The sequence below is a fragment of the Furipterus horrens genome, unplaced genomic scaffold (genome assembly GCF_987537825.1).
Source record: "Furipterus horrens unplaced genomic scaffold, mFurHor1.1.pri manual_scaffold_9, whole genome shotgun sequence".
Lineage (NCBI taxonomy): Eukaryota > Metazoa > Chordata > Mammalia > Chiroptera > Furipteridae > Furipterus > Furipterus horrens.
The window spans coordinates 93,154,344-93,178,422 of record NW_028327179.1 but is presented as its reverse complement, the minus strand read 5'-3'; the positions used below and the strand labels follow the sequence as shown (position 1 = coordinate 93,178,422).

At 36.1% G+C, this 24,079-nt stretch overlaps 1 protein-coding gene across 2 annotated transcripts in view; it reads right to left on the bottom strand.

Moving 5' to 3' along the window:
* TRIM24 (tripartite motif containing 24) overlaps nt 1-24,079 on the bottom strand; it is a 96,801-nt gene that overhangs the window by 38,147 nt on the left and 34,575 nt on the right. For both annotated transcript variants that reach the window (XM_090287563.1, XM_090287564.1), the window contains exons 3-5: nt 13,647-13,794; nt 8,773-8,905; nt 2,635-2,751 (exon numbers count right to left, since the gene is read on the bottom strand). In XM_090287563.1, the coding sequence (XP_090143689.1) occupies nt 2,635-2,751; nt 8,773-8,905; nt 13,647-13,794 (398 nt within the window). The remainder of the gene's footprint in view (nt 1-2,634; nt 2,752-8,772; nt 8,906-13,646; nt 13,795-24,079) is intronic.

Genomic DNA, 24,079 nt, shown 5'->3' with positions numbered 1-24,079 from the left:
ATTAGATTAAAATGTTTTCAACACTTAAAAGCTCAGGTATTTCTAAGGATGCTTCTGTTTAAATTGTCTTTCTTGAAGATAAGACAGCAGAAATACAATTCTTCTGAAAACATAATCAATTCAATCTTAAAATCAAAATGTATAAAACTGTAAGAGAATAAACACATTTTAAGAAAATATGGTTTGGAAAGACAAAGATGACACCCAGGAAACTCAGTACCCAGCCTAAAAGGAAAAACAAAAAAATGATTAATGAGCAAGATAAAAAAAAAATGACTCTGAAAGAGTTCTATTGTATTCACTGCAACTAAGAAGAGGGTAAATGTGTCTGTCACTCTTATTTAGTTTCCTGAACTGCTATAGTATCCATTGTACTTGAATAGAAGAAGCAAAAAGACAGTAGTAGCTTGTTACTTTTAAAAACACATCAGTCTTTAAATAAGTAGCCAAAAAACTACTTTATGCTTAATCAATCACCAAATATGTTTTTTCCTTTGATTAGAAAAAATGGAAATGTTGTTTTCATAGAGATTGAGATGGAGAAAATACATAGCATCACACCATAATAGCTTATAAAAGCAGAAAAGAATAATGGGGCGCTCACTGAATATTACGAGATAAATAAAAAGCTGCTTTTCTTTCACCTGCTTCTCCCATAGCTATCCTCCAAAACTTAAGACCAAAGGGCAGAGATTTTATTCTCTGCTGTTAATTCTTCAAAATAATTATTTGACATCAATATTGGCTATAGGGTTAAAAAAACTAAATCCTCGTGGTGGTAGAATAGAATGAAAAAGGGACAACCAGTGCCGTGTTTGCACATGTGTAAAAATGAATTATCAAGTCAGTTCAGTAAATTTAATCCTTCAATAATCAGGTAGGCTATAAAGATGTAAGAAATTAACACCTAATGCAAAGATTCTTTCATTTTTACCACAATTCACAAACCAAAACCCTTCCACACAACAGCACATTACTTTGTAAAAACAGCTTACACCATTAACAAAAAGGTAAAAAGACAAATTTGGAGAATTCACACTACCTGATTTTAAGATCTACTTAATAAAAAGCTTTAATAAAAAGCTACAGTCATGAAGGAAGTGGGGCAATGGCAAAAAAGAACACGATGGGACACAATAGAGTCCAGAAAGACCCTCACACACACAGGGTCATGACATTCTACAAAGGTGCCAACGCGCGTCAACTGCAACAGACGGTGTGGAAACAAAGGGACACCAGGTGTCAATTAAAAAAGTGAAACTTGGCCCTTAGCTCATGCTGTGTACATTTTGAAGAAAAAGAAAAAAGTCCAAAGGGTAAATTTCAAGGGTGAATCTTTCACATAAAATTAGTAATTTTATAATTGCTACCATTTACCACTAGATGGTAGAAATGACTATAATCATCTCTTATTCTATAAATATTCATTACAAGTTTTCAATTACTCAGTTACAAAAATTTTTACACCCACCAATTAATCTATTTGTGAAAGTACAATATTGTGACTAAAATATGGTAAGGGAAAGTTTTGGGTTAATTACATTCGTTATGTGAAAGAGAAATGTACAGTGAAATGAGAGCCAACAAGGAGAATAATAAAAACTAAAAGCGACACACTAAAACTGTTATTACCACAATATACAATCATGAACAGATACACTAATAGTAATGGGGCATCAAGGAAAAGTTAAATTATACTTAAGAATCTTTTTTGTTAAATCAGGTAAACCAAGGAATTCCTTGGAAAAAAATTCCAAATGCCCAACCCCTAGTCATGTTCCAAAATTAAAGAATAACAGTTTATGATTCCTCTTATAGAAGACGAACCGCAAAAGGCTCACACCAATTTTCCCTGAGAACTCAAATCCCCTATGAGGCCTATCTTATTCAGGTTCTTTCTAATAAACATTCCTTGATTTATTTAGGCAGAGACATGTTACTTCTGTATGCAGAAGAACAGAAGAAAGGGGACATGGAATTTCACAGGTGTTGTAAAGGTTGCAAAATGTCCGTGTGTGCCCCAAATGGGATCAAAACGGGAACCAGACAAGTTCCCTCTTCCCCACAGAGGTCAGTGGCTTGCTCCCCCAGTCACAGTGAATTGTGAGACGTGAGGCTCGGACAGCTGATATCTTCCCTGGAGGGCAAAAATATAATAGGTAGTATGTGGAAACTGTAAGTATTTTATCTGAAAGAATAAAAGGTGTGTGAAACAGGGTAACAACCATCTCCTGCTCCTAATATCTCCAATTAATTGCAGTTAAAAGGTGCTAGCCCAGGGGAGGCATCTCAAAATGAGCAATTCTTAAAATAGCATTTATGTACATAATCAAGTGTTAAAATGTTTTACAATACTGGAAGAAAAGAGTTAATTTTATTTTTAAATCCCAATATTTCTTTAAAATTGAAAAACACCGACAATGATGAATTATCAATACCTTAAATGAACTGCTACGGAATGTAGTTTATCACAATAGTTTTGAAATTTCATGGCTGAAGAGATGCTTTCAAACCCAAACTTTCCAGAAACCTAACGTCTACTTCACCATGAGTTAAATAAAATGTCTGTTCTGAAAGTGAGTATACTTAACACATTATATAGAGATGATTTATTATAATACTGTGTTTATTTACCTGTTCTGGATCTGATTTCCTGTGAATTTGATGTATTTTGTTTTTTCCATCAATTTGGTGATGAGCGTGTCTATAATCACTTTCTGATTCTGAAAAGCTTCTTCTATAAATTGATACCTGAATAAATAAATAAATCAGTCATTTCACATTTACATATCTGTGTAAAATGAGGAAAAGCTCCAAAGTAAAAACTAACAGAAAACTATTTAAGATAATAAGAGTATAAAGGATATAAACAATCAGTTAAAATACCAAATATATCTCTATAAGACAGGTTTTCCCTCCTCTCAGAATTATTCTTTAAGAAAGAGGAAGTCTTTACATATATTATTCATAAACATTCTATATTATTTTGAAAATCTGGGAAAGGCATATATACATCATCATAGCTTTGGATGTTTATAGAGCTCACTTGGCTGACCTGCCAAGAAGTAATTACAGATATTTCAGCAGACTTATTAACTGTTTTACAATTTCATAACTATGAAAGTTTGATGCTATAAACATTTTGAAGATCACTTTTAAATAGGCACTTTAAAATATTTAACTTAGAAGTGATAATAACCTCTGACAAAAAAATGTAAAATGACTCGAGTATCTCTAGAGAAATAGACAATGATATAGAAGATACATATGAAGAGTTTCATTAAGTTTTTCATAAAATGTACAAAATATAGTATTTTACATAATGGAATATAAAAGTGTAAGTGTAATTTAATTGTTATAAACAGGGTTGCGAGAGTTAGAAAAAAAGATAATTCTATTCTATTTCCTTTGTATATAATCATATTTATGAACAATGAACTTCTGAATTTCTTCTTAAATAACAAGTTTTTTATCTTAAACTTTTTTTTATTACTATACTGTTTGGGATCCTAGTACACTGTAACACTAAATGAAATGGTCAAAATGGTTATCTTTATCTTCTTCCTAAACTCAAAGTAAAAACTTTCAATGTTCCATTATGATGTTTACTAGTGATTTTCATAATCTTTATCAAGTTTAGGAAATTTCCTTTTATTCCTAGTTAGCAAAGATTTTGTATCATGGGTGATACTTTTAATGTTTCATTTGCTTCTTCTGAGATGGTTATATAATTTTTCCTTTATTCTTTATATATATGAATTACATGAATGATTTTTCAGATGTTAAAGAAACTTTGCATTACTAAAATAAGGCCAATTTGGTTGTAATTATATTATCCAAAAAATCATAATACTACTGGACTTGGTTTCCTAATTTATTTCTTAGAATTTTATTATATTATTCAATTATATTTTACATGCAATAGTATTTTGTCTTAGTTTCAAGTGTACAGTATAGCGATTAGAAAATCATATACTTTCCAACTTCTTATTTTTAGGTTCATGTCATTGGTGAGGCTAGTCTGTAATTTTCTATTTTTTTCCTCTTAAGCTAGAGAGAATTAATTCTTTTTCCATTCTCTGGACAAGACTGTATAAAAGGGAGCTATTTTTACCTTATCTATTTTGCAGATTGATTAGTGAAATCATTTGAATCTGTAGATTACTTTGTGGGAAAATTAAAAATTACAGATTTACATGAAATTGAAGGACTACTCTGATTTTCTATTAGTTTTGTTAAGTTGTACTAAGAATTGTCCCATTTCATGTAAAAATTTTCACATCTATTGACAGATATCTTTTTATATTTTTTAATGCTTTTACAAAATATGGTGATGCCACATTTTCACTCCTGTTATTTGGGTCTGCTCTCTTTTTACTCATTCATAAAAAGATTTGTTAATTTTACCAGTCTTTTTAAAAGATCCAATTTTGGGCTTTGACTATGTCATTAATTTCTGCACTTGTCTTTATTATATCCCTTTCCCCAGGTACTTTGGGTTTAATTCACTTATTCTAACCTAATATAAATGTCTAGCACATTTACTGTGGTTTTTTTTTTGGCCTCCTTGAGAACATTTTATTTTATTTTAGAATTATTTATTGTTTTTCTATTACAGTTGTCCCACTTTTTCCCCAATAATGCTCCCCTTACTTTTTATCCTTTCATATGAATTGCATTTCTTCATTTTCAAATATATGGAGACTTGTCTCTTCTATTACTGTTTCCAGATTAACTGCAGTTTTACATAAGACTTTATATCATTTTAATCCTTTGAAATTTAAGACTGCTCTGGCATATGATTAATTTTTCCCCCATTTTTGTTTTAAAAGAATGTGTATTATTGGGTGCAATGTTTCTTAATGTCCATGAGGTTATTTGCCAATTGTTATTTGAATCTCACTGAAATATCCTTGATTTTTAGTGTGCTTGTTTTGTTGATTATTGAGATGTTAATTTTCCCACTCTAACTGTGGATCTATTTAAGTTGTTGTGTTTCTTTTTAAATTATACTATCATGTTAAATCTTTAATAAGATTCCATCAATAATAATCTGTCATATTACATGCCGAGATTAGCTTTCTGTTCAATATAAACAACTTGGCTTTCTGTGTGCAACTCAGTGTTAATGAAATAAAGAAAAAAATATAGCTATACCAGGCAAAGGACTTTATTTAACCTTTGTTTCAAACTTTATTCCTAGGCTTCTTCAGCTTAATTAGTGACGAAGAATGATTTGTGTATAAGCAAATACTGAAAGAGCTGCCGTGTCCTAGGGGCTTGGTCTTTAAAATATTAGAGATCTAGATATTATCAGATCCGTAATATAAAATAGCAGGTCCCCGTAACTTCTTCAAGTTTATCTTGTTCAGAAGTAGACTCAATTCAGTATGCTCCCTTCTTGGAAACCTCATCAAAATCCTCCATAAGATCTAGAAGTTCACCATCATCCTTTCCAGTAGCAAGTGGAGCTTTTCCATCCACAGATTGTCTGGGCAGAGCCTCAGCCAGTCTCCTTAAACTAGTCAGACTGTCCACACCACGCTGGTTTAAGATGCTGGGCAGCATGTCTGTCAGCTGCTCTGTCTCAGCGTGGCCTGTAATAGCCAAAGTGCTCGCTGCCAGAGGTGCCTGAACTTCAGGGTTGTTAAAAGTGGATCACTCTTCCTTGGTTTGTGAAGATAGTTACCTCTTCAATACCAGAGATACTGTTTACCCCTAACTTCTTAATGGGAACTGAAGTGTTTTTATCATCTGAAGTAGGTGCTTTGTGAACCACCTTCTTTCCATGAGCAGTTCCCTTGAAGTGGTCATACAGATGCCTGGTTTCCAGAGAATCCTCTCTAAAAGACATCCTAAGAAACCATTTCCCACCAACGCACACTCGTGCCTGCAGCTTGGCAAGTTTCTCCTGGTTCATGAGTTTCTTTCATCTTGTTGGAGAGGACATGGGGCCGCATGGGGGACTAGGGTTGGCGTTCAGGGGGTCTTGGGCAGACAGACTGAAAATATGTGCACACACGTGGGCACACAAGATAGCAACTAGAGGGCTTGTTTTTCCTTTATATATTTTAAGGTTATGGGGCATAAATTCAGAACTGTTCTATCATTTAGAGGAAGAAAGCCATTTATCATTATAAAGTTCCCCCTTCATCGCAAAGAATGAGCTCTGTCTGCTATGCCAGCTTGCCTTTGGTTAGTGTTTGCATGGCACAGCTTTTCCCGTCATTGCTTTTACATTTGTAGGTTTTAGATGTTTCTCTTATAAAAAGCAAATAGCAGACTTCCTATTTTCTTTCTTATCCAGCCTGAAATCTTTTAATTTGGGACATTTTATCCATTTACATTGATTATAATAAATCTATCAAGTCCTTATTAAATCCTATCTGTTCTTTGTTGTTTCTTCTTTCTTCGACCTGTATTTAAACTGATTATTAGTTATTCTATTCTTTCCCCTTATACACTCTTACTATTCTTTCAGTGACTACTCTAGACATTACAAAATGCAGATTTCAACTTATGTAATATTGATTTGTATTTTTTACCCTCATTCTAAATTATGCGTATGCCTCCTAATATGTCTGCCGTATGATATACAGCACACACGATGCACACAAACAAGACATTTTTATTGCTTTATAAGGCAACATTTATTTAGACGTACTCATACTTACTTTAACTGCTCTCATTCTGCCATGCATCATCTACCATTTTTCTTTGGCCTAAAGTGTACTTTAGAGTGAGGGTTAACCAAATATATATTCTCCCAGTTTATTTTCTCTGAAAATGTTTTTGTTTTCATTAACCTTATTTGAAGAATATGTTGACTGGGTACAGAATTTTAGTTTTGCAGTTATTTTCTTTTTGCTCTTTAAAAAATTACTTTCTTTTAAAATTATGTTGCTGAGGGTGATAGAGCTTCTTAAATATAGACTACATATCTTTGTTCCATATTTAAAAAGTTCTAAGCCAATACTTTCTATTCTCAAATGTTGCTTCCTTCCCAGTCTCTCGTCTCTCCTTCTGAGAACCCAATTACACCCTGTATTAAATCATCTCTATCCCTCTTCTACTGCCTATTCTTCTGTTTATCATGCTTCATTCTGGAATTTTTCTTAAATTTCTTCTTGTTTATTAATTCTCATTTCCTGCTATGTCAAATCTGCTATTAAACCCTCTATTATAGAGTTAATTTCAGTTATTCTAATTTTCATTCCTAGACTTTTCCTTTTCATTCTTTTTCAGTTCTCTACCCAAATTTTCCATTTTGCCTCTTATCTTCAATATAAGATGCAGCTCTGAGAGCCTTTTTATATTGTTTGTTGTATCTACCTGGTTTTGTTTAAATTCCCTCCAAGCATACTTGGTTATCTTTAATTATGTGCTGGACCATTTTGCAAAATACTTTATTAAATGAATTTGAGGCCTAGAATGATGTTTTCTTTCTCCAGGGAAGATTTACGTTTGATTGTACCAGGTACTTTGGGGCACCAGCAATATATTTACCATTTAATCCAACTTTGGGTACAGAGATTTGATGCTCAGCTTCAGTCCCTGTGAGAAAATTACTTAACTAGCTAGTTCATCTTTACAAAATAGTGTAGACTTTCAGGGTCCCAACTGAAGGCAAGGAGAAGACTTCAATCCCTATGACCCCTGAACTCCAATTACTGTCTTCCTAGCCCTATGAGCCTCTTAAAAAGTACTCTTCAACCTCTAGGCAAATGCCTCAAAGGGGAAAAAGGCCCCTACCATTCTCTGTCCCAACTCCAGCCCAATTCTAGTCCAATTCTTTACTACTGAGCTCTAAAATTTCTTACCAATGATTCTGTATTTTGTCCAGGTTTCCTATCCTCACTAAGATGGCTGATCCACATTACCTAGTCTGCCATTATTAGAAGCCTAGACCATTTAAAGCAATTACCTATGTATAAGTCAATCAGAATCTTACTGTTTAAATCAGTGGTTGCTAATTCAAATTCCTTTCAAGGTCAGATTTAAAAGTAAGCTTTAGTAGGACGTATGATGAACTGGAAAAGGCATTCCTTACTATAAAAAGCACTAAAGTGAATTTCAGCCAAATGCTGATATGAAAGTGTAAGGGGTCCAGGGATACAACTTTCATATTCTCAAAATACCAAAGATCTAGGTTTTTTTTTTTTAATGTAAAAATCTCACTTTACATTACACATATTTTAAGATTTTATTTATTTATTTTTAGAGAGAGGGAAAGGAAAGGAGAAAAAGGGGGAGAGAAACATGTGAGAGAAACATTGATCTGTTGCCTCTCCCATGCGCCCTGACAGGGGACCAGGCCTGCAACTCAGGCATGTGCCCTGACTGGGATGCAACTGGAAACCTTTTGTTTTGCAAGACAATGCTCAGCCAACTAACTGAGCCATGCTAGTCAGGGCTCCATCCTCCGTATTTTAACACTGTGTAGGCTAGCTCAGGGTGATTTTGCTCTCAAAGCCATGTCTGAATACATTTTTTTTTTTGTGACAACTGGGAGGATGCTACCAGAATCGGGTGAATAGAGTTCAAAGATGAAGCTAAATACCATACAAAGCATCAGACAGCCCCTACAACAAAGAATTATCTGGCCCAAAACGTCAATAGTGCCAAAGTTTAAATATTCCTGAATAGGCCAACAACATACCGTTGGCTGAACAAAACATTATCTGCGGACTGTCATTTGGCTGGGTGCCAGCAATCCTTTAGTCTTATAAATCTGTTTTATAAATCTATGTATATAATGAAAGATGCTGGTACCTATGCTCTTTATGTTCTAATAATTGGCAGTCCCGACATGTCAGTTTGTCGCATGTTTCACAGTAAAGCTTTAGTTGCTCCTTCTTATGAAAAGGACAAAACACTGGTCGCTGACTGGTCACACCAACTGCCTCTGTAGAAACAATGGGAGTCAAAAAGAAGTAAGTTAATGCAATTGAATGGTAAATAATTATTAGAGTGTTTAAATTTAAATCCATTGAGATAAAAAGAGCTACAAACTGTTTCATTGACAACATCACTATCACTAGGTTTTACAGATATTAAAATAAGTATTTTCAGCATTTTAGAAGAAAAATAGGAGCTTTTCACTTACCAGTGTATAAATTCACATTAATTCAGGAAAAAAACCCATGTAGTTAAAAATATGCTTTATAAAATTAAAAAGTTTTAATAGCTTAGATAAGAGAGTGTGAAACAATCTGATATTTTCTATTCCAAATACAGGAAGAGATTTAAAATGCAATTCAGAAAATCTAATAAAGATGTGGTAAAAAAAATTATTTCTTCACTTTTGCAAAAATCCTAACAAATGATACCCATTACCACAAATATAATCATAAAATTTTCACTATTATATTATAGTCATTCATGTAACTTCTCAATAGTTAACAAGAATAGAGATAAAACTAGGCAATGCTTATGTTATAATGTTAAATGGAAAAAATCAGAATAAAATAAATATGATTAATTAAACAGTAAACACCAGTTACTTCACTAATAATTTAGTATAAAATCCAAACATTTGAGAAATAATCCCACCTCCAAAGAGAACCACTATTAATAAACTGGTATGTATTCCTCTGGATGTTTTTCTATGTATGTAACTACATATACTAGTGGATATTTTGTTTTATAAAATTTAAAAAATGGCACTACACATATTGTCTGGTAAATCTTTTCCTCACTTTATCTTAGATACCTTTTTGTGTTAGTAAATACATCCACTTATTTATTAACTGTACAGTATTCCATCAAATGGATATACCACCTGCCAGTGGACATTTGAATGTTTCTCATTTTTCAATATTGTGTGATAATGCTAAAACAAACAAATAAAATGTATTTGTTTCATTTATTTATTTGTTTCATTGAATGTTTCCATAAGACAAATTCCTAGTAATAGAATTGTTGAACAAATGGTAATTTATATATACATAATGAAATAGTCCTCAAAAAAATTGTACTAATTTGTACTCCTACCAGTGTAAACTATTAGTTTCCTAATGAAGTTTTCTCAAAACTTTTAATCTTCACCAATTTTATAAGAAAAGAGAGTTCACAAACTTTAGATACATTTCTTTAAGAACTGTTTATAACCTCTATTACTTTTCTGTCCAATTCTCTTTATCAAATTGTACACACATTTAATATTTTTTCCAAGCACATTCCTTAGAATTTTTAATAGGAAAATTTATCCATTTGTATTTTTTATGGCTTTCGTTTTTGAGAACCGCTTCTAAAAATGCTTTCCCCTTTCTAGGAATAAAAATGTTTATTTTTTTCCCCTATATGATAAGCTTTTATGGTTTCTGTTCTTTATATACATTTTTATTTATCTGAAATTTATTTTAATATTTTCTACCTTTACAAAATCCTTAAATGTGTTTTAGCAAGTAGAATGAGCTAACAGACTCACATTTGCTGGTCATAATATAATAGAACTATAAAGTTGAAACCAGAAAATAACAAAATCCTAGCACTGGGAATATTTCCCTTTTTCTTTTAATGAATTCTTGGGTTCATAATAATCACACTGTTCAGCAACTTCCTTTTTGTATTTAATATACACCATGAACATCTTTCCATATCATTACTTTATACTATACCAAAGTAGAAAAAAACAAATACAAAAATTCATGAATGCCCAACCGCTGTGTAACCATAAATGTAGAATATATAAAAAAAAAATTGCAGAAATTGAAGTGGCAAGTCATAAATAAACTTCTAAACACTTGTAATTCTTTCGAGTATTTAGCTCAAAGAAGTTAGTAATAGAACTTTAAAATAAAACTAAGGTAAGCTGAGAGGAATTAAAATTAATGAGCTAAAAATACATAACATAATGAGGTAAGTACAATTAAGAAGTATTTCTGTGGTTACAAAAAAACAAAAAAGATAACCTACTCCCTACTCAGATTAAAAAGAAGGCAAAAATACATAAAATTCATAATGAAAAAAGGAAAATAACCAGGTAGAGAAAATTAGCAATATCGTAAAAGTAAACTAAAAGCACAACACATCAAGACCAAATTGAATTAATTCCAGCAATCAGCAGACATTTGGTCCTGTAGGAAATGTGCACTGAAACATCTGGTCCATTCCAAAGGTCCATAATATTTGGTCCTTGCCGTGTGACATTACCAACTAGGCTACTGAAGCAAGAAGGGTTATAATAGGCAATACAACTACTAGGCCAATAAAACATGATAATATTTCCTTATGAATGAATTCTATAAACCAAAAGTATAAATAAATGTTATGGGCTTGAAATCCAGGGACATTCTCTAAATGCATATATTTTTGACAGGACCAAGTATCATTTGTATGGACCAAACATGCTCACAGGTGTTTCTGGTAGGACCAAATTTCAATAATCTTCTGGTGTGAATCACATGTCCCAGTGGATGTTTTCAATATGACCAAATGTCCTAGAAGAATTCCAGCAATGCAAAGATGGATCAAGGTTCCTAATTTGAAAACCTTCCCTGCATCCTTCTTGATGCTCATATGATCTGGGCAGCATAGTCAATAGGAGGACCATACATCCTTAATCGGCTGGAAACATCCTGGTTTGCCTTCTGTCGAGAAATAATTACTTATAAAGCTTTTGATTTAGATAATTAGGAAATCATATCACCCATTTATAGGCTTCATTTACTGAAGAATTTACATCCTGTCTCATAGGCATCCTCCTAGGACTAAGTCTCATTATAATCATGGATGATTTAGAAATCCACATAGATTATCACATAAAGACAAACCTCTAAGACTTGCTCATCTCCACAGACCTGTACTTCATTTTAGCTACTTATTCCATTTAATGTATATCATGAGCCCACCCTAGATTTGATTGTCCATAACTGCTCCATTTCTAGAATCATAATTCAAACATCCCACTAATAACTTCTTTCTAACCTTCCAATTCTTGGTTAACTTACTCTCACTGTATTTCATCACTATGTCTAGCCTCTAAACATTTCTCTTCCCTACCAAGTGACACTATCAACTTCACTTTCTTTATACAGTTAAAACCCCCTAATTCTTCATTTTAGTACAATTATCTGCATCTGTTACTCTGTTGAACTTTTGGAACACGTGTACACCTAAACTCCAACCCTAGATAAGTTCAATTCTTCTCTATATCCACAACCAGACTGCTGAGATCTGAGGGAGGACATTTTAAGGCCCACACATCAAATGTCATCTTGATGCTACCAAGCAATCCTTTTGTTTCCGAAGCTGGAGCTCTCTTTCATCTGGAGTTATTTCAAATACCTCCATATTCCTTACCTTTTATTCCCATTTCCTGCTCTTTTTCAATAGATGGCTAGCTTCAAAGAAAAACAGAAGACTTTCTAGCACTGATCTATTAAGTCTACACAAATCAATACCTGATTTTTTGCTTTTTTGTGTCTTTTATCAATCTCTTTTTCTGTGTCTCCAGACTCCAAACCTCATCTCTTACTATTTTTCCTTTTGCATCTTACTCTCCAGTTACATTCAACTTTCCTCCTCTGGAAATTTGTGCATGTGCTTCAGTTTTCCCTACCCTTTCTCCTTCATGTGATGAACTATTTATCCATGAAGCCACAGATATAGCCTCCAACCTAAATCCCCAAATCTGAATGAGGTACTCGCTCCTTTCATGTGCAAGCACAGAACTTATGAGGCCAAACTATGTTTGCTAATTTGTTCATAATTTTCATCATACTAAATAACTCAAGGGTAGGAAATTATCTGTTTTATTTATCTTTTCATCTCTAGTACCTAGCAAAGTTCCAGGAATATAGAAGAGGCATACAAACACTGGCTTACTCGATAAAAAAGAATAGTGGCTTTTTAAACAAAAATATATTAATGATCCATAAAAATGAACAAAATTCTGATAAATACTATATGAACGAACCCTGAAAAGTGAGAAGTGGAATAAGCCAGACACCAAAGGCACATGCTGTATGATTCCACTTGTATAAAATACCTAGAATAAGCAAATTCATAGACAGATAGATTAGAGGTTAGCTGGGGCTGGGGCAGAGATGAATGGGCCTCTAGCAGTGGCGATGGCAGCATAACACTGTGAATGCAATTAATGCCACTGAATTGTACACATAAAATGATTAAAATGGTAAATTTTAAGTTACACATTATTCTATAATAAAAAAAAGTATTTGTGAACTTTATAGTATAAACAACACACTAAAATCCCTGAAATGATATTTATTATAAAAAGCAAAGCTTCTCTGGTTACCCACATATAAAATATCACAAAACAAGCTTACTATAAGCATATCAGAGGGAAAGGGTTACAAAACTTTTTTTTTAAGTTTGTCATCTTAGAAATAAAATATAAGAGACAATGAGTTTAAAAAGCAACTTTATTTTCTCATTTGCTATACGGTCATGCCAAATTAAGGAAAGGCAGGCTGGAATGAGGATGGTAAGGCAGAGGGACTGTATTTCTGTTCACCCTTACCAATATTTGTAAGTATTCAAATTTCAACTATAATACAGAACTCTTTGTTTTAAAACAAAGAGTATATTTAATGCGTATATCAAAATATGTCAGGGAAGGAAGGAAGAAAAGATGGTGGGAGGGATAGAGAAAAAAGAGATTAAAAGAACGAATTCATTACCTGGAGATACTTCCTCTTTCTGTCTCACAGTGTGGTCTTTGGTGAACTTCACCCTTTGATGAGCTCTGATGCACGTCTTGCAGAGCCATTCCACACACTCTACACAAAACCCATTAGCTTCTGCATTGTCCTCACAGCTTGTACATACCTAATAAAGGAAACATGTCACATCAATTTCTGAGAAAAATGAAAAGGTGGGCACACCACTAGGCATATGTAAATGATACAACAACCATACTTGACTCAATCATTTATCTTCTTAACAAGGTTGGTAAATTTAAACTGACATTATGTTTTAAATTATAAACATATAAAATGCAAATATAAAGACACTGCCCTTAATTCAATATAGCAAATATTCCAGGCACTATCCTAAGTGTGGAGGGTCCAACAATAAGGAAAAGCAAACAGTCCCTGCCCTCATGATACCTAGTCTCTCATAGATGGGATATGGGTTCAAATCCCAGTTCCCCACTTACCAGCTGAGTAGTCTTATGCACATTACTTAGACTGTTCATGTTTAAAATGAGGGTAGTGCCCTAGCTGGTGTGGCTCAGTGGAGTGAGTGCTAGCCTGCGAACCAAAGGGTCTCACCGGTTCGATTCCCGGTCAGGGCTCATGCCTGGGTTGCAGGTTGGGTCCCCAGTTGGGGGCATGCAAGAGGCAACTACACATTGATGTTTCTCTCCCTCTCTTTCTCTCTCCCTTCCCTTCTTAAAAATAAATAAATAAAATCTTTTAAAAATAAGTAAAATGAGGGTAGTAATGTGGAATTTAATGAATAGTTGTGAAGATTAAATGCAAGACAAACATTATTGTAATAACCACACTAATACATGTACATGGCTACAAACTGAGAAGTGCCCTAAAGAAAAAGTATAAGAACTGTTAACAACACTGATGGAGGGAACTGTGGGGTTGGAGGGATGGGGAAAGTGAGAGGAGGGATTATCCAGGCAAGGCTTTCTCTAAGGAGATCATATCAGCACCGAGATATGAAAAGCTGAGACATCAATTACTGATGAAAAGCCTTTTAAGGCAGAGGGAACAGATGCACAAAAGCCTCCAGCAAGAAGAGCATAACATGTTCAAAGAAATGACAGAAGGCCAGTGTGACTGAAATGGAGAGATCAAGGGGAAGGCTCGAAAGAGAAGAAGCTGGTGGCAAGGCAGGCAGGAGCCAGATCAAGGAGGGTCACAAGGCAATTTGGTTTCTGTCTAAAGAAGTCTCCTAAAAGTTTTTAAGTAAATGAGTGACACGGCAAAACTTGCATTTAAAAATCACGGCCACTGCAATGTAGAGAAGAGATTAGAAAAGGAGCAAGTGTTTCCATACAGAAACAAATGGGAGGCTTTCTCAGTGGTTTAGGTGAGAGTGGGTGGAAGTGGAGATGAATAAGGAGATTTAGAAAGTAAAACAGACTGGTGTGCAGAACAGACAGCATATGGGAGGGAAAGAAGAGATAGTGCCTATGAGTCCTGCCTGCGTCACTGTGTCCATGACATCCCCTCAGTTACCCAACATAGAAGTAGTCGTTGTGACATCATTAGTGACTGAGGAAAAACCCCCCTCAGTCATTGGTTTACATTAGCTAACTTCCAAATACTTGGATGACATTTCTATTAACCAAAACCTGCCTCTTCTCAGCTCTTACCACCAACCTTTCTAACACATTTAATGGCACTGACGCTAACGCCCCAGAAAACATTAGGATTCCTTGAAACCTCCAGATCCCCTTTATCCCTCTGAATGCCCCTCTGAATCCCACTACAATTCTTTACTTTAATTCTGTAGATTTTTATCAGATGTGGAGATTGGTCTCACCCACTCCCTTAGCTTCAACTCTTACTTTTAAAAGGATGTTCCCTAAAACCAAATCTCCACACTATGCTACAAAAAGGAATAAGAGATCTCTGTATATATTTCTAGGGAGGGATCTCTAGTACTATATAAAGTAAGATTTAAAAAGCAAGTGGGAAAAGCATGCCACTGATTATCCAAGAAAAGATGGGATTGGGAACAGAGATCCATGATGGCAGAGGAGTAAGTGGAAGCTACACTGACGTCCTCCAAGGACCAACCTGGAATTACAACTAAATTGTAGAGGAATCATCCAGGATAACCAACTGAACAACAGCTGGAGAGAAGCCTCATAACCCTGAACAGACAGACGAAACCAGTTCACCAGAATGAGACTGGTACTAAGTGCGCAGAAGACGCGAGAGGGTTGGCTGGGCTCCCATGGGTGGCGGCTGAAGTGCTAGAGGGAAATTCCAGTGGCTGGGGGTAGTTCCCCCTGAGAAGTGTGGGGTCTAAACCCTAGCCTACAGCTCAAGAGCCAGAAAGGAGCCCAGATAACATCCAGCTGTGAAAAGGGGTGGGTTTCTGTCTGCCAGGGAGAGAAAGCTAGAGATGCAGACGGCCTCTTAAAGGGCCAACACATAAAATTTTGTTTGCAGCCACTAACTCAAGGCTCCAGCAAAGGGCGGGGCAGAGTGGACAAGAGATGCTTGAGGGGAGTTTGGGGCTGGTGGTTTTGGGGACAGAACTGAGGGAGCCGCCAGGGTCCCTGTGCTGTCATTCCCCACACTGCGGGAGCCATCTTGCTCAGGCACAGCAGTCCCCTCCAAGTGGCATCAGCCTGAGGGGAAGCAATAGCCCCGCCCTGTGGTGCTTAAGCCTGGCTGCTGATTACAGAGTGACTAGATTAACAACTGATGGAAACAGCCACAGCCTGTGGATCCAATCGCTGGCAGTCTCCAACGGGCGGCCTAGGCCAAGGCTGGGACACCATCTGACATCACCAGGGGCTGACCCAGAAAGAGAAAACAGTGGTAAACACTAGATGCTACTGAGACGAATTTCACAATGGTCTTCTTCATGATTCGCATTATTTGCTCTCCTGCATAGCTTCTTAACATTCATTTATTGTCCTTCAAGTTTGTGCCTATTAGGTCACTAGTTTTTATAGTATAGTTTATTTCAAATCTCATATTGTGCTCCTTCCTTCTCTTACTCTATTTTACCATCTTCTTTCCTCTTCTTATTTTTGTTTTAAATTTTATTTTCTCTTTTGCTATGACTTGTTTCCATTCCACACTCTTATTATTTCACCCCCCTCCAGGCTCTCAAAACCTTTTTTTTTTTGTGTAATAAATCAGCTCACTTTTTTTTTTTTGCAATTCTTAAAATACCCTATTCTCTCTCCACCTTTATCAGTCTTTGCTTATTGGTTGGGATATGGTGGTTACTGTTGCATTTCTTCTATTTTATTTCTAGATCTTCACTATTTTTATATTTCAAATCTCAAATTTTACCATTCCCCTCTCCTACTCCATATTGCTTTCCTCCTGCCCTTTCTTTTTTTTCACTTAAAATTTTAATTGTTCCCTTTCCCAGCCTGGTTTTCATTTCTCACTCTTTTCTTCCCCCTCTATCCTCTCAAAATCACTTCTCTTTGCTCTAGACATCTCTTAAGTTTCCCTCTTCTTCCCACCCCGACTATATTAATTTTTGCTCACTTGTCATTGATAGTGCTGTTGAGGATCTTTTTCTCCAATGTGGTTCCTATTCTTTTTCTCTTTCTCATGATATATATCTTAAAAATTTCTGTTTAAACCTAATACCATATGCTTCCCTTCTCTTAATCCATTCCACCTTCTTCCCTCCGTTTTTATTTACAATGTAAATTTTACTTTCTCTCTTCACCTCATATGTATTCCCTACTCTTTATTATTACTCCTCCCTCTACCCTTTCAAAAACATTTTTCTTTCAGTTAGTCATCTCATATTCATTTTTCCTTCTTATAATAGTCTTAATCTCTTTACATCTTTATTAATATTGGCACACGTACTGTTGATAGTGTGATTGTGGGTGAGGGTTATTTTTGTGGGTGTGGGTTTGTTTCCTGGGCTGTTTGGTTTTGTTCTGGAAGCACCTGTACAACAGCATACAAGACATGGTGGATAAAGTGACTCTCAGTCAGCCAGCTGGAGGGAAGGACCCACCAAAAAATGACCCAACCCAGCCAAAACCCAATAACAACCAGAGTCCACATAAACAGCATAAAGGGCATCCGAAGAGCATCAAGTTCAAAAGATCAAGGAAAATGCACGAATGAAGGTCACACCATAAAGACAAGGAGTAAATGAGCTCAATATAAGAAGCAGAAACAAACAAGAAGAGTTACCTAGAATGGGGAGAAAAACAATCCCCAATCAAAAGGAAAAGAGGAATCTCCAGAGAGACTGCTAAATGAAATAGAGGCAAGCAGACTATCAGACACTGAGGTCAAAATAATGGTTATAAGGCTGCTCAAGGAGCTCAGTGAGAACTATAGAGAATTTGAACTATAAGGAACTTACTGCAAACTACACCTGCATGAAAAAGGACATAAAAACTATCAATATGAGCCAGGAAGAAAAGAAGACTACAATATCTAAAATGAAGAACACAGTAGAAGGAATTGAAACCAGGCTGGATGAAGGAGAGGATTGAATCAGCGAGCTGGAAAACAAGGTAGAAAAGCTTCCCAGACAGAGCAATAAAACAAAAATAAAAGACTGAAAACGGAGGAAGACAGTTTAAGGGAGCTGCAGGACAACATGAAATGTAATAATATCCGTATCATAGGGATACCAGAAGGAGAAGAAGAGGAGCAAGGGATAGAAAACCTCTTTGAAAAAGTAATGACAGAAAACTTCCCTAACGTGATGAGAGAAAAAGTCATACAAGTCCAAGGAAGCACAGAGGGTCCCAATCAAGATGAACCCCAAGAGGCCCACTCCAAGACACATCATAATTAAAAATGGCAAAATTTAAAGACAAAGAGAGAATCTTAAACGCAGCAAGGGAGAAACAGCAACATATAAGGGAACTCCGACCAGGCTATCAGCTGATTACTCAACAGAAACACTACAAGCCAGAAGGGAATGGCAAGATATATTCCAAGAAATAAAAACCAAAGGCCTGCAACCAGAATTACTTTATCCAGCAAGGCTCTCATTTAAAATGAAAAGCAAAATAAGGAGTTTCCCAAACCAAAAAAAAAAAAAAAAAAAAAGGCTAAAATAATACATCTCCACCAAACCAGCATTTCAAGAGCTGCTAAAGAGACTGCTTTAAGAAGATGAAGGCAAGAGAGAGAGAGAGAGAGAGAGAGAGAGAGAGAGAGAGGAACAGAGGTACAAATGGAAAAACTGCCAATGAATAAGCACCTATGAAGAACTTTAAATGTAAATGGCTTAAATGCTCTAATCAAAAACATAGGGTAGCTGAATGGATATGAAAACATGACCCACATATATGCTGTCTACAAGAGACCCACCTAAGAATGAAAGACCTAAACAGACTGAAAATGAAGGGATGGAAAATAAAATACTCCAAGGAAACAGACAATAAGAAAAAAAAAAAAAAAAAAAAACACGGTAGCAATACCTATATCAGATAAAATAAATTTCAAAAAACAAAGGCCATAGAAATAGACAAAGAAGGACACTACATAATACTTAAGGGAATAATCCATCAAGAAGATATAACCCTAGTAAACATATATGCATTCAACACAGGAGCACCCAAATATATAAGGAAAATCTTGAAGGAATTCAAGAAGGATAGCGACAGCAACACACTCATCATAGGGGATTTTAACACCTCATTGTCAACAGTAGATAGATCTTCCAAGGAAAGATTCAACACAGACATCGTGACATCGAACAACACTATAGATCAAATGGACTTAATTGATATATACAGAACCTTTCACCCCAAAGAAACAAAATATACATTCTTTTCAAATGCACATGGAACATTTTCAAAATAGACCACACAGCAGAACACAAAATAAGCCTCAACAAATTCAAAAAAACTGAAATCATGTCACACCTCTTCTTGGATCACAATGGTTTGAAACTAGAAACCAACCTCAAGGAAAAAACTCAAAAACATTCAATTTCAGGGTGACTGAATACATGCTATTAATTGTTAACCAGTCATGAAAAAAATCGTGTTTTCGAGCCCAAACATCGTTGACAGATAACAAGTTAACTTGTGTTTGCACTTGCATTAGCCTATACAATTATTAAAACTGAGAGTAATATAGGATTTTGTAAAAAAATTCTGTAAATTGTTTCATTTTCATATTCAATTATGAAAAAATAGCCAGTGATATGGGATAGCTTTATATAAAATTGCTGGTCAACAATGTGTTAAACAATGAATGGGGACTTCTGGCCAAGATGGAGGCCTCGACAGACACGCTGCATCTCCCTCCACAACTAAGAAGGAATATAACTACCTCAAAACTAGAGATAACCAGAAGTTCCAGATAATCAAGCTGCATGGAAGTCCAACAAACAAAGATATAAAGAAGAAATACTCATCCAGACAGGTAGGAGGGGCAGAGCCGGGGCAGAGAGGACACGGTGTGGTGGCAGCAGCAGCGGGCCAGAGGAAACAGCAGTCACACATTTAAAAGAGTCAGGAGGGACACCTGGGGAGTGCTCCCAGCACCAGACCAGACTGCATAGCTCACTGTACCAGTGCCAGGGAAAATCAAGCCTCATCGCTTCTGACTGTGCAGACCCATGAGGCAGAAATTGCCGGTCTCTCAGCAGAGTCCACTTGTTTAAAGGGTCTCCACAGTCATAGAACATCCGCAGACACATCCACTCTGGGAACGACGGCCAGGGCAGCAGCTAGAGGGGTGCCAGTCTGGTGCGGAAGTGGGAGAACTGCCTGGAAAAGGGGCCAGTGCTGGGCAGGTGGCATTGTTCCCTCTCACACCCCTCCCCACACATACAGCACCACCACGTGGTGAAACAGGTTGCCCTGTACTGACCAATCCCTAAGGCTCCACTCCTTACAACGTAACAGGTTCGCCAGCTCTACTTAACACACGGAGGCAAACAAACACAGGAGCCTGGCAAGATGAGGAGACAGAGAAGTATGACCCAAAAGAGGGAATGGACCAATGTTCCAGTGGGAGAACTAAGCAATGAGGAGATAGCCAACCTAACAGACACAGATTTCAAAACACTGGTGATAAAGATGCTCACAGGCTTGACAGATATGCTTGAGTACGGCAAACGCTTAAGGGAAGAAGTGAAGGAAAACCAAACAAAGGAAAATCCACACAAAACCAATGGTGAAGGGAAGGAAACCGGGGTTCAAATCAATGATGTGGAACATAAGGAAGAAAAAAATAGTCAACCAGTACAGAATGAGGAAACAAGAATTGAAAAAAAAATGAGGAGAGGCTTAGGAACCTCTGGGACAACTCTAAACGTGCCAACATCTGAATCATAGGGGTACCAGAAGAAGAGGAAGAGCAAGAAGTCAAAAGCTTATGTGAAAAAATAATGAGAGAAAACTTCCCAAATGTGAAGGAAATCGACAATCAAGTCCAGGAAGCACAGAGTCCCAAACAAGCTAGACCCAAGGAGGCCCACACCAAGACACATCACAATTAAAATGCCAAAGGTTAAAGATAAAGACAGAATCTTAAAAGCAGCAAGAGAAAAGCAGAGAGTTACCTACAAAGGGGTGTGTATAAGACTATCAGCTGATTTCTCAAAAGAAACTTTGCAGGCAAGAAGGGACTGGCAAGAAGTAGTCAATGTGATGAAAAGCAAGGACCTACAACCAAGATTACTCTATCCAGCAAAGCTATCATTTAGAATGGAAGGGCAGATAAAGTGCTTCCCAGACAAGGTAAAGCTAAAGGTGTTCATCATCACCAAGCCATTATTATATGAAATGTTAAAGTGACTTATTTAAGAAAAAGAAGATCAAGACTATGAACATGAAAATGACAACAAACTCACAACTATCAACAACTGAATCTAAAAACTAAAAACAAAACCCAACTAAGCAAACCAGAATAGAAACAGAATCATGGGTATGGGGATCATTTGGAGGGTTATCAGCTGGGAGGGGGAAGGGGGAATAATGGGGAAATGGTGGAGGGGTTAGGAAGCATAATTGTTTGGTACAAAATAGACAGGAGGAAGTTAAGAATAATATAGGAAAGGGTGAAGCCAAAGAATTTATATGCACGACTCATGGATATGAACTAAGGGGTTGGGATTGCTGAAGGGAAGGGGGGTACTGGGCAGAAGGGAGCAAAGGGGAAAAAAATGGGACTACTGTAACAACATAATAAAATATACTTAAAAAATAAAAAAATACTATGAGAGAAAGGGAACAATAATGCATGTTTTAAAATACACAGGAAAAATCATAAAATTTTATTCATTAAAAAAAACAAACAAACAATGAATAGGTTAACAAAGAGATCAGGGAAGATATCAGAAAGTTTCAGGAAACAAATGAAAATGAACACACAACAGACCAAAACCTATGGGACAGAGAGGAGGCAGACTTGAGAGGGAAGTTCATACAAGCAATACAGGCCTACCTAAAAAAAGACAGAAAATTTTCAAATAAACAATCTAACTCTACATTTACAAGAACTAGAGGAACAACAACAAAGCCCAGAGCAAGTAGAAGGAAGGAAATAATCAAGGTCAGAGCAGAGACTAAAAGAACAATTCAAAGGATCAATAAATCCAGGAACTGGCTCTTCAAAAAGATAAACAAAATGGACAAGCCTTTAACCAGACTCATCAAGAGTGAAATAAGCCAGGCAATGAAAACAAATACCATATGATTTTTCCTGTAGGAGGAACCTAATGAACAAAACAAACAAGCAAGCAAAATAGAACCAGAGTCATGAAACAAGGAACAGACCGACAGAGACCAGAGGGGAGGCAGGAAGGGGTACGGGGGGAAAGAGGGTAAGAGTCTAATCCAGGAACACTCATAAATGACCCATGGACTTGGACAGCAGGTAGGGACTGCCTGTGGGAGTTGGGGGTGGGCAGGGAAGGGGAGAGCAGTGGGGGAAAACTGGGACAACTGTAATAGAACAACAACAACAAAAGATAGGGTTGGGTGGGATGACTTATTTGTTTATATTTTTAAAACATTCAATTACTTAAAATTCTAAAAAAAGAATAAAAATAAAAAGATAAACCATTAATTAAATCGTTACCTATAAGGCAGAGGGTAGATAAGGTAGATGGGTGGATGAGATGGAATAGAAGTCTTGAGTTCTCTGCACACACCCTGTGCTATAGACATTACTTTATAACTGTATAAACCTTTTATATGTAGTTATACACTTTTAAATTTAAAAAATTAAATCCTTAAACAGCAAAAGCAAAATGAAACAAACGAACCTGCCTATCAAGTGGGTGGCTTAATCATACAGAGAATAATTATTTACTTCAAGTAACTTTAAAAGACGATGATTAAGTATCTCCAGTGCACACATGTAGTCTTGCTGTCTCACTTGCTTTCTGTTTTGACAGAAGCAGCTCTATAATTTCTACTTTCAGCACCAACTCTATCTTTCTATACTTATTGTGCAAGCCATATTTATATTTTATAGGTTGATTTCACATTAGATTCCTAGAACAGGTGGTGCTGCAATGCCAGGGGCAGAAGGGACTTGACTGCCTCAGTGGGCTCATTATCTGCTACCAATGTCTGTGGACATCAACATCGGTCAAAGCTGCTTCACCCCATAGCTGTCAAAGCTGTTCCTTCCCATAGCAACAGCTAGCTGCAGGTTGCACTTTTCCCAATATGTACCTGTAAAACTAGCTTTGGAGATACGAGCTTTAGAAATGCCAACACCATTGACCTACTCCTGCTTCTTTGAGGTCTGAGATCCCAAGGCCAAAGGCTCAGAGACCAGCACAAGACAAGCAGCACCTCCTCTTCAGATGATTTAAACTCACATTCTATAAGGCCCATCCTCTAACTCATAATAATTCTAACCTTTTGTCTTTGTTTGCAAAGCAATCTTGAAAAAGAACAAAGATCAGTGGGACAGCATAGAGAACCCCGAAATAAACCCATGCCTATATGGTCAATATATGACAAAGGAGGCAAGAATGGGGTAAAGACAGTCTCTTCAATAAGTGTTGTTGGGAAAACTGGGTCAATAGATGCAAAAGAATGAAACTGCGCCACCACTTCCTTACAACACCATATACAAGAATAAACTCAAAATGGATTAAAGACTTAAAAATAAGATCTGAAACTATAAAACTCCTAGAAGAAAACATAGGCTGTAAACACTGTGAAATGCTCTTAGCAATATTTTTTGGGGGTATGTTTTCTTGGGCAAGGGAAATAAAAGGAAAAAAAAACAAATGGGACTACATCAAACTAAGAAGATTTTGCATAGTGAAGGAAACCAACAAAAGAAAAAGACAACCTGCTGAATGGTTACATCCAATAGAGGTTAATATCCACAATACATAAGGAACTCATACAACACCACCAAAACAAACAAACAATCAATCAATTAAAAATGCGCAGAAAACCCGAATAGACTCTTCTTCAAAGAGGACATACAGATGA